Genomic DNA, 12,002 nt, shown 5'->3' with positions numbered 1-12,002 from the left:
CCGATATATATAGTGGAGCGTAGTGTGGCGCCGTCATTAATAGCGCAGACAATTGAGGAATTGTCAACTCGCCGTAGACCGTCAGAGTCGCCGTGAAAGTGTCACATCGCCGTGGGGCTGTCAAATCACTAGGGTTGACAATGTCCTAGGTGGGATAATGTCCTTAGGCGGCAGTGCCGCATGCTGCTGTCAGGGCTAACAGTCTCTGGCAGTTGTACGGCGATCGGAGGAGTCGACCGACCCTAGGTCGGTGGCCAGCTGTGTGGCGTCGGGTGGAGACTCGGGCCCCTTCGACGGTCAGTCGGGCATATTGCGAGAGTCGGCCATTAGACTTCCTGGTTCAGTCGGTAGAGAGCCGTTAATCGGCTGGTAATGGCGTCCGACGATCGGTCGGTCGGTCGGTCGGTCGGATATGTCCGATTATAAGCCAGTGTGAGCGGGGTCGGTCGGTATTCCCCAACAAACTGCTTATAGTCTCTCTCTCTCTCTCTCTCTCTCTCTCTCTCTCTCTGGGATAAAGGAAGCTGAAATAGGTTATAGTACCTGCTTGTGCTTATGGTCAAATCGAAACAGGTTTTTTAAAATCCAAGCTTTGTCCAACTTTTTGACTAGTGTTCCATGCGTTGGCACAACACTGATGCACAAGCAGGCACCATCAACCGTGCCTTTTTATCTTTTTGCAGTCAAATTATCCAACCAACAATCAAAGTCGTTGATCGTTTTCACATTCTGTCCTTGTTCATCAGAATACGCTTGTAGTGAAGGTTTTTAAGTAGTATATTCTCCTCCGTCGGTAAGACACAAATCTCTAGCAATTGCTATGCCAAAGGCATTTTTGGCTTCATTATTTAATCACCACATTCTTAATCTATCTACGACAAAGTGTAAAACTTCTCATCATTCTTAATTGAGACACAACAATGTTCAAAAACTTCTTTTATTCAAAGCAAATCAAATTTTATTAACCCTGTCACGCTTCCGCACCACCTGTTATTCTGAATTGCCTATCATACTCAACTTTCCTTGGCTGGCAACATGTAGCAACTCAGAAAAATTTTCTGGGGCCATAAAAAAGAAAAGTTCAAAATCCACAGATACAAAGGTACATCTGATCCAAACCATAGTGGATGATACCATTATTTGGGGGAGTCCACAATCCACATCATGTCTTCCCACTGTCCTTTGGGTGGCCTACCTCTCCAATCAATATAGAGATGGTAGTCTGGCACAACCCAACTACCTCAATCATGGGCAAGTTCGCTCGATGGAGTTGCCGTCCACTTCTCAGCAGTTATGGTGCCAAAGAGTCCACATTTTGGAGTTGCCAAATCTTTTGATTGAAAGCGTTGGGTCTCTGTCACGAGTCGATATCTCATCAGTAGGCTTCCATCCCTCGGAAAGATAAAAAGAAGTTGGGTTTGGGTTGAAGGGTGGAGTCCTTCTCCACTCTCCATGTCTCTCTTCTTACTTACTTTAGATGTAGGTATCCGGGCATGTGCGTGGAGGGGTCGAGCATCACATGAATCGAGGCTGATGCTGTCCCCTAACTAATTCGCAAGACTTGCGCTTAGATGCTTCCTCCTTTTGTCATGCTATTTTTATTACCATTTAACAACTCTGCTGAAAAGAATTGAGCGGGGGAGAGAGAGAGAGAGAGAGTCTACCTGATCATGCTGCTTTAGGGCTGAAATTTAGACAGCTTAAGCTTGAAGTCAGGGGGTTGAAAATTTGGCATGTCCAAAGCCTAGGCTGTGAACCCATCATGACATTACTAAGGTTTAGTCTTCTTCTATTTCAGACTTGGCCATGAAAAGAAAGGCCAGAGAGGGCTTGTGCTTGAATCAGGGTTAGCTTGAATAACTTTGAGGCCTGGGCTTTTGTTAAAGTAGACATGGAACTTGAAGATATTGCCTTTCTTTCTCACCCCTGATCATCATGATTGAGCCTGCATTGGTTTTGTCTTTACTACAGACACGGATATCATAGAGGTATCCTAGAAACCTCTTTGCACAAGCTTCCACCGTCTAATTAGAATTTTGGCTTAAGATTCCAAGACATCTTTTGTACCTAAAATCATGTTATGAAGATGTACCTTAGGCGAACAAAGGCTATAATCTGGTGATTGAGCTCCTCTTTCTTGCAAGAAGGTTCTAATTAAGTCCAAAACTCGACATGTGTTTATCCAAATGATTGACTTGTAAAAACAAAGAGCATTATCTATGTTAATTTTCCCTGATATATTCTGCAAATATAAGGAAGTCTTTAGTTAAGGAGTCGGTGTCTCTTCTGAATATCTAGGAACTGTTTGCCAATGGTGATATTTCTTACCTGACCAAAGCAAAGCTTTTTCAAGGACTGCCAACTGGAAAGCTTTTGCATGAAAACATATTAACCATCTCCACTTTCTCATCATGCAGAAAATTAGATAACTTCCTGTAATTCTTTTGGGAAAAATAAAGGCATCCCTTTAATACCTTTTATCATTTCAACTGAAGACTTAACAAGTGACACTTGATATCCTTGGAGGAATATTATGGTCTTCAGCTTCCTCTCAACTAATGTCCTTTTCTTTCTTATCAAAAATATCTATTTTTTTTTCTTGTTGATAATGGAATCTAGACGTCGGTGACTCGAAAAGGTTGAAAGAAAGCTCAAGAGAGAAGGAACGAGATAGAAAGTTATTTTCTTCTCAAGACTCAAAAGCTAGCCCAGCCTTTGAAGTAGAGAATAAGAAAAATGTGTAATGAAAAATGGGCTATAACTTAGCAGTGAAATAGAATGGAATAAAATGTATAGAGTACTAAAAGAATTCAACAAAAATCACGTAGATGCTGAAAATATACTGGCCTACGAGACTTATACTTACAAGTCAAATTAACCAAGTTTTCAAGTCAGATCATTTATTAGAAATCAGTGATCCAAACGTCAATCTGACCGGGTATATAATTTATCGGAACGGCCAATCTCAAGTCGGTTAACAGTGATCTCTTCATTATTTTATAATGAAGCATGCAACTTCTAACTAGAAACAAGTCCAACAACTCTAAAAAATATCATTTGTAGCAGCACCTTGATGACTAAGACTTTCATGCAAACTTGTGTGCTAGTTCATATGGTTTCTTCCAAGCTGATGTAGAAAGAAGAAAGCCCGAGCATCCTTTAAAAGATTAAAAAATTGAAAAAAAACAAAAAAAAAAACTAATCCCAGAATCCATTAGGCAATCAAATCATCATAACTTGTTTTAAAATTCCACAATCTGACCCACCTAATTATAGCATTCTCCACTTAATATTTCCAACCTAAAGCCAAGGGGTAACTAAGCGAGGCATCTATGCCTCTATTCCATTAAGAAATCCTAGTGAAAGAAAACAAAGCTTTTAGGAGGCCGACCACAAGAGAGGCGGCATAAAAGCGCTGGACGTTGAGTCCCGTCACCGCCCGTTTCCACGGCTTCCGGGAATCACTGATGAGAGGAATCTTCCTCTACTCTTGCCTACCCATACCTAATGTCCCCAATTAATCCAACACATACATAAGGCTACTTATGATTTCTAAAAATACGTTGCAACTCAAATCCCCACTAGAATATATAAAATCCCACTAGGAATGCCATGCCGAGACTCCAGGACATCGGTTGTTCCACTAAGCATAGTCTAATTGCAGAATTAGGTGATCATGTATGTTAAAAATTGTTATGTTTTATTGGAGGTAGCTACACTTGTTGGACTCATGACACGGTGCCTCTCCCATGGTATATTCTCTTCCTACCTCTTGCCAAGTTTCTATTTGTCGTATGTCTTTGTTTTCCTCTCTAGTGGAATTGTAGAAACTACGAACTTCCATGCTTGCCAAGGTTCTAAGCAATAAAATTGAACCCAATGGAAGTAGACCTTATTTACTGATATTATGATTTCATCATCCCACATCATGTAGGTTTGTTTTCAAACTGGGACATAATGTGTACACATTTATTACCCTTCACCATTTTCCTTTTGAGTCAGTACCTTCTGGAAAATGGAACCTAGGAATCTTTCAAAGCTTTGGTTTGGTCAGGAGCTATTTACTTTTTAAATGAACACTTAAGCCAAGTCACATGCCAATTCATCGGTAAAAAAATTGTGGCCTTATTATTCTTTACATCATAGGTTACCTAGCTAGCAAGAGAGGAATGTCACATCTTTGCGCTAACTACATTCTAGCCTCAGTGTGGTCGTTAAAAGAATAGATGTGATGGTCGATGCCATCAGATCCTTGTAGTATGTTAGCATGTTAATATCTGTTTGGATTGGGCATCCAGATAAGAAGAAGAATACTGTTGTGCCAACCCACACCCCCCCCACCCAATTTCTCGGTTGGTAGGGCTCTGTTTATCAATGCCAACAGAGCATGTTAAATCTAGCATGAGAACAGCAATGCTCTGTGTGCAAATTTCCAGCGAGCCCTAGAGTCGCAGTTGGCAACTTGACAAGCAACCACCACCAAATTAATTTGAAGACGCTTTCCACATCAGATTGGAAGTTGAAGTACTCGTACGATCTAGATCGAATTGGCAATCATGCAATTAATTATGACAGGGTGCAGGGCTTGGCTTCCTCTTTTAGCAGCTCTAAATCTAAGATGCCACTTGGAAACGAAACCAAGTTTCCAGCTCAACTAACCTCTTGTATGATCAACATGCACACAAGTGGATAAGTGGTCCGGGAGACAGCAGTACATGAATGATAGACATACGAGACATTAAGCTCATACTTTGCTAGTGATGTTGGATGCTGTTGCGATGCATAATTGCGGAAACAATACCGGAATTTGGATCGTTCCACCATCATTGCTGTTTCCAAGGTGGTCCACCATCCAGGCTCGTGGCCCTTTCTCCCCACACTTAATTACTTAGGGTCCCCGGTAGTATACAATATTACTCAAGAAAGTATTCCAATGCAACAAAAAAAAAAATTGCCCCTCTCACCAAGCAACAGAAAATCTACTTCCAGCATTTGTAACAGTGGGCTGGATACACAGTACATAATTACATTACAAATGCGATTTTACCCGAGATAAAAACAAAAATCAAAAACAAAACCAAGACAGAGGCAAGGGGCAGTGGCAACGGAGAGTGTTGCAATTGTTTTTTTTTTTAAAGTCTTCATTCACCCCCTTTTGTCCAAAATTCCTCTCAATCATCTCCTTGCCTCCCACCGTTGGATGGTCCCGGGGCCCCCATGGCGGGACCGTGCGTGAGGCGCTGGAGCTGAAGCATCCTCGCATAGCAGCCGTCCGGGTGGTGGTTGAGCAGGTGGGAATGCGACCCCTGCTCCACCACCTTCCCTTCGTCGATCACCGCGATCGTGTGCGCATTCCGCACCGTCGCCAGGCGGTGTGCCACCACGATGGTCGTCCGCCCCGCCGCCGCTCCCGCCCTGTCCAGCGCCTCCTGCACGCTTCTCTCCGCCTCCGCGTCCAATGCGCTCGTCGCCTCGTCCAGCAGCAGCACCTGCGCCTTCTTCAGCAGAGCTCGAGCAATCGCTATCCGTTGCCGCTGCCCGCCGGAGAGCTGCACCCCCCACTCCCCGACCCATGTCCGGTATCCATCCGGCAATGCGGCTACGAATTTGTGCGCGTTCGCCTGCGTCGCCGCCTCCACCACCTCTGCCTCCGTCGCCGACTCCCGCCCGTATGCGATGTTGTCGAAAATGGTGGCCGCGAACAAGCATGGCTCCTGCGGCACCAACGCCATTGCCCGCCTCAGCGACTTGAGATTATATTTCCTGATGTCCTTCCCATCTATCAGCACCCTGCCTGAATTCGGCTCGTAGAAGCGCAGAATTAAGGAGATGACCGAGCTCTTGCCGCAGCCGCTGGGGCCGACGAGGGCGAGCGTCCTGCCGGCGCGGGCGCGAAGAGTGAGGTCGCGGAAAACCGACAGGTCCGGGCGGGTCGGGTAGGCGAAGTCGACGTGCTTTAGCTCGACGTCGCCGCGGAGGCGGTCCAGGGCGGGGACAGGGGCGGCATCGGGATCGTCGGGCTCGACCTCGGTCTTGCGGTCGAGCACCTCGAAGACGGACCGCATGGCGCGGCCGCCTTTGATGAAGTCGGGGGCGAGGGTGAGGGTCTCGGCGGCGCCGTTGGCGGAGACCATGAGGACCATGAAGACGCGGATGGTCTTCGAGAAGTCGGAGATGCCGTGCTTCACGAGCCAGGCGGCATACCATAGGCCGAGGGCGTAGGAGGCGTAGAGGAGGAACTGGGCTACGCCGAAGCCGCTTCCGGCGATCTGGCCCTTCCAGAAGCAGCGGCGGAGGGGGCTCTGGAGGTTAGAGGCGAAAAGCTGGGTGATCTTGGCCTCCGAGTTGAATGCTGCCACGGTCCGGACGTTCGCCACGGCCTCCCCGGCAATCTGTGTCGCCTGGGCATGCGCCCTCTCCAGGTCGCCGGAGAAGCCCTTCATGAACATTTTCTGCGACCACAAGGTGTTCGATTAAATTTCAAAGAAAGCATCCAAACGAAAGCCGGCTCACAAACATTTCTAGCCATCTATGCACATCTTGATGACCTGCATGCATGCAGTACCTGCAAAACAGTGGCGGCAACGACGACAGGGAACACCGCAATGAGGACGAAGGCGAGCCGCCACTGGAGGACAAACCCCGCAGTGCAGGCGACAAGCATGAGTGCCGAATTCTGCACGATAACTGATATCCGGTCTCCGATTGCAGACCTCACATTGTGAGCATCCAATGAGAGTCTTGCAGCAATCCTGGCACTTGCGTTCTCCTCCTGGTCGAACCATGCAATCTCATTTCGAAGGACAGAGGAGAGCATCTTCTCTCGGACTCGCTTCGTTAAATTCTCCCCGACGACATCCCAGAAGAGATGCTGCAGGGTGTTGAAGAGTAGCGCGGCAGAGGAAACTCCGATCAGCAGGTAGCAGTACTTGCCAATCTCCCGTCTCATGTACCCGTGATCCTGGGCATAATACACACTAAGAACAGCACTCAGTACGTAGGCAAATAAGGCACTGATGGAACCGCACACCATCGACCCAATGGTACCAATGAGGGCATAGGTCCATTCAGGCGAGTTCATTTTCGCGAGGCGCCAGAAGGAGCTGGCCTGGTCACGGAATGCGAGCTTCTCCATCCTGTGATTGGGGTCAATTGAGAAGCTGAAGTCGGACGTGGAGAAGTCGGAGAGACGGCGGGAATATGGTGATCGGCCATATGATGAGTTCCTCGTAATGATTGGGGAGCTCACCGAGTTCCGAGCACTGGAAGGCCTGGCATGACTCGAACAGTGAGTCATTAAAATCAGTGAAGCTATAGCTAAGCAGTGCAGTAGAATGATTGAGTTTCTGCTTACCTTGCACTACTCTTCCTGGCATTGGCGATGGCAGCCTCATGGGCCTGCTCCTGCATGCGAATCAGCTTTGCATAGAGTCCATTGTCGCCTTTGGCCATAAGCTCATCATGGGTGCCCATCTCGGAGACACTCCCCTGCTGGAGGACTGCGACGACATCGGCCTTGCGGATGGTCGAGAGACGGTGGGCGATGACGAGTGTGGTGCGGCCGATCATGAACCGGTCGAGCGCCTCCTGGACGAGCTTCTCCGACTCGGAGTCGAGCGCACTCGTGGCCTCGTCCAGGAGGAGGATTGCCGGGTTCTTCAGCATGGCTCTCGCAATGGCGATCCTCTGCTTCTGGCCGCCGGAGAGCTGCAGCCCCCTCTCCCCTACCTGAAACACGCATCATGATGGGTTCAAACATGTGGAGGACTCGTACGTGAACTGATACGCTCGGAGACTGGCTCACAAGTTAGGACTGAAACCACCATGGCAAGGCATGGCATCATAGCTGGGTCAGGGTTATGCGCCCCAAAAGAGGAGCTCAGAGATGTCTGTGCTTTGGTTATATTAAAACAGAGGGTTTCACAGAGGCCACGCCTTCTTCACGGTAAAGAACGACAGTAGCCATGTGCGCTTGCCCATTTTCTCACCTTCCAACAAAGGCTACTGCTGCCCCTATGATTTCCAACGACATACAGTGTTATTAGTCAAAATACGTGACTAATTAAGGACTAAATGGAGCTTCAATTCCAACTAGTATTTCTTATGAGGCAGGAACGACGATTTTTAAACCACCAACCAGGAGGTTCCTATTGTCAGCTTAAATTTAGAAAAGGACCTCAGAAAAGAATCTTTCAAATGTCACTTCATTTGGATGGTAGAGAGCACCCACGAGATTGCCAGTTTTGTCGGACACCGGAGGGTCGCTGTGTATAGCCTCCACGAAGGAGGACAGACAGCTGAACTCATTGCATGGAGAGAGAGAGAGCCTAACAGCAGTCAAAAAGGGGAAGGGGAAAGCAAACGTGCAGGATAGAGGTTTTTCCAAATGTTAGATAAAGGGTGGACGGATGCGTACCTGGGAATCATAGCCATCCGGCAGCTTTATGATGAAGGAATGGGCATTGGCAACCCTGGCAGCCTCTTCTATCTCTACCTGGCTAGCATCTTCCCGGCCCAAAAGCAGATTCTCTTTGATGGTCGTTGCAAAGAGAGTAGGCTCCTGGCTCACCAGCCCTATCTGTTGTCTTAACCACCTTAGCTTCAGGGTCTTTATGTCATGCCCATCAAGCAATACTTGTCCTTGCAAAGAAAAGAAAGAGAAAGAACAATTAGCTGAATGTTTTGGTATAATTTCTAAGCATCTAGAATCACAGAAGAGAACAAAAGATTATATCGAAATCCCAACAAAAACACCACAGTAGAGTATATATATATAGAGATATAAAAGGGAAAGCTGGGGTGTTTTGCCTTTATCATCACTCTTCCTTCTGTTATGTTAGGAGTTAACAGAGGAAATTAAGATGATCATCATATCTCTAGGTGCAGAACATTGGAGGCAAATGGAAAAAAGGAATTTGTTAGCCTGACTACCTGAAGTGGGATCGTAGAATCTCTCAATGAGGGAGACCACGGTGCTCTTGCCAGAGCCACTGCTCCCTACCAATGCAAGGGTCTTCCCTGCCGGAGCACTCAACGAGAAATTGCGAAGTACCGGGACGTCCGGCCTCGAAGGATAGGCGAAGTCCACATTCTTCAACTCCACATGCCCTGTGACCGCGTTCAGCTCGGTCATCGACTCGTTGTTTCGGTCGATGCTTGGCTTGTGATCAATGGTCCGATATATCTTTGCCGCTGCCACTCTAGCCTTGGCAAATGCGGCCATGCTCGGAGCCGATTGCCCGAGAGCTCTGCCAATCGATGCAATATCCCTAATTTAGAACGCACCATCACAAGCAAATGAGCAGAGCAAATCGGGTGGGCAAAATATGCTTACAATCCTCCAATCATGACGGAGAACATGGTGGCGATGGCAAGGCCGCCATTGGTGTGGTGATGGCGGACAAGGTGTCCGCCGTACCACAGGAGGAGAGCGTAGCAGCAGAAAACGGTGAAGTAGGTGGCTCCCAATCCAATACCCTTAGCGAAACCAGTCCGGTAACCGATCCTCTGAGCCACCTTCAATGCCGATGAGTAGGCCTGGAGAACTCTGGACTCACCCACGAAGGACTGCACCGTCCTAATTTGAGCCAACGCCTGGAGCCCATGAACTGAACTAAGAATCCAAAGCAGTGCCAAGGAGAACAAGACTTTAAGCGGGTGGTTTCGTATCTCACCTGCTCCGCTATGTTGCTGGCTTGGGACAGGGCATCTTGGCTCTTGGAGGAGAGCTTGGCCAATGTGGCAGTGTGAATGCCTCCGATGACGGCGATGAGGGGGGCGACAGCGAGCGTGACGAGGGCCAGCTGCCAAACGGCGGTGAACCCCACCACGAAGCCGGAGACAAAGGTTGCCATGTAATGGATAAAATTTCCCAACTGCCCAACACCATAGCCACACATTAGAAACCCAAGCACAATTTTTTTTTTTTTTTTAAAAAAAAAATGATTGGGAGAGAGATTGGATAATGCAGTGGAAATGGACCACCACCTTCTCGCTGATGGCGTCCTGGACGATGACCGCGTCGGCGTTGATGGCGTAGACGACATCGGAGATGCGGACTTGGGTATCGAAGTAGCAGATGTCTTGGTTCAGCGCCGCCTCCAGATACTTGATCCTCATCTTGGTCGTCTGCCGCTCTCCGGTCCACATCCAGCAAGATATCTCTGTTGCATTCAAAGAATCAAAAACTCCGCCTTGGTCCTCTTTTATACACAAATCAAATCAAGAAAAGAGAATTCAAGAACTTGAAGCTCACCAGCCCAAGAAGACGTCCAGATTGCCGCTCCGACGACCAAGAAGTAGAAAGCATACTGCAAAATTTCCAAATTAAAAGAAAAAAAAAAATCAGTTTTGTTCATATAATGTAATTCCGTCTGCTTTATTGAAAAAAAAAATTGAAGAGTCGAGCGAGCACCTTAACGACTTCGCGGACCATGGTGTTGGGGTCGTCGGAGTTGGAGCCGAAGGAGTTGACAAGATCCGCAAAGAAGCGAAGAAAGACAGGAAGGGAGCAGCCATGAACAACCGCCCCTGCAGTCCCGATAGCCATCAAAATGCAATCGAGGCCATCGGCGAAGCGGAAGAGCTCGCCGAATCCCACGGCGGGGGCCGGCGGTGCAGGCTTCTCGTCCTCCCCACCCCCGCCCGCCGGCGCTCCAGCGGTCGACGGCGCCGGCGACACTCCTTCCGGCTTGCCATTAGCCTCCATTTCTAAACTAGGTGTGGTGACAGAATTGTTAATTCTAGGAGGAGGAGGAGGAGGAAGCGGTGAATCTTTAACTCCGGCGTCGTCGGTGGGAAGACCTCCTCCTTTTTCGACGACTTGGATGAGGAGGGAATCGTCTTTAGGGGAGTGGAGGTGGAAGGCTTGCATCTCTGGGCGGTTCCACTCCTCCACCACGCGCCCCCGCTTTATTATCTCAGAGGAGTCCTCCGAAGCCAGAGACATACTGCGGAGCAAGCAAGACACACTCGTTCTCTCTCTTCGCTTGCTCTCTTTCCTGCAACTTTTCGTGCCCTCCCCTTTTAACTACTCTCATATAATTTTTGTTTTTCTTGTAAATATTATCTTTAACATTTTAAGCGGAGGGAGAGGGGCCTTTTTTAAGTTAGTTTTAGTTTTATCCTCGGTGATATTATTGAAGGAGTGGAACTTGGAACGGAAGAAATGGAGTAAAAGGGTACCGGTAGCTGGTTGTCCCGACAGCAGGACGTGTGAAAACTGAAAGGTCGGGAGGGGGGTTTTTGACCAAACTGACTGGTGCAGGTTGTATTTTAAAATCGACTGCTTCTCCTCCAAGCCAAGCCCCACCTGCAGCCTATAATCTTGTTTGACAAATAAAATATTTACAGCTAAGTTCACTCCACACACACACACACACACACACACACACACACACACATATATATATATATATATATATATATATATATATATAATTAATTCAAAATAAATATAAAATAAAAAAATATTTATAAAAAATCATAAAAAATAATAAAATAATTATAAAATTAAAAAAATAATTTATTTAAATAAAAATAAATAATTTATTAAAAAAATCTATATATATAAATAATCTCTTCTCTCCCTTTTCGAAATCTTTCTGTACATGATTCTACACATTAAGAAGATATCAAGGATCTCTCTAAACGAAGCACTATGTGAAGGAGAGTTTGACTTCTATTTTAATGGACAATTATGAAGAATAAATTTTAATAATATTTAAAAAAATAATTAAATAAAATATTATTAAAAATAAAATTTTATTTTAAATAAGATATTAAAAAAATCAATTAGATATACAATAATTTTAAACAATATTTTTTTTTTTTTTTTTTTTTTTTTGTCGTCGAAGACAGAAAAAGTTACCCATAAAAAAAAAAAAAAAACATTCACGTTTGCTCCGGGTTACGTGTGGGATGAAACACAGACTTTATGCAGGTTCTTGAAGGTTACAATTCAAGATGCGTTTAGGGAATATTTCGGTTTTACGCTTAAAAGA

At 46.4% G+C, this 12,002-nt stretch overlaps 1 protein-coding gene across 1 annotated transcript; it reads right to left on the bottom strand.

The window, feature by feature from the left end:
• Positions 1-4,960: 4,960 nt before the first annotated feature.
• LOC105055560 (ABC transporter B family member 1) lies at positions 4,961-11,037 on the bottom strand. Its single transcript, XM_010937398.4, has 10 exons — positions 10,415-11,037; positions 10,256-10,310; positions 9,988-10,163; positions 9,675-9,875; positions 9,335-9,594; positions 8,932-9,248; positions 8,417-8,640; positions 7,355-7,728; positions 6,566-7,271; positions 4,961-6,452 (listed from the first exon to the last, which is right to left on the bottom strand). Exons 1-10 carry the CDS (start codon positions 10,946-10,948, stop codon positions 5,172-5,174), a joined length of 4,128 nt encoding a protein of 1,375 aa, XP_010935700.1. The 5' UTR covers positions 10,949-11,037; the 3' UTR covers positions 4,961-5,171.
• Between the last annotated feature and the right edge of the window lie 965 nt (positions 11,038-12,002).

The sequence above is a fragment of the Elaeis guineensis genome, chromosome 12, assembly GCF_000442705.2.
Source record: "Elaeis guineensis isolate ETL-2024a chromosome 12, EG11, whole genome shotgun sequence".
In the NCBI taxonomy this organism is placed as follows: domain Eukaryota; kingdom Viridiplantae; phylum Streptophyta; class Magnoliopsida; order Arecales; family Arecaceae; genus Elaeis; species Elaeis guineensis.
This window is presented reverse-complemented; position numbering and strand designations above follow the sequence as displayed.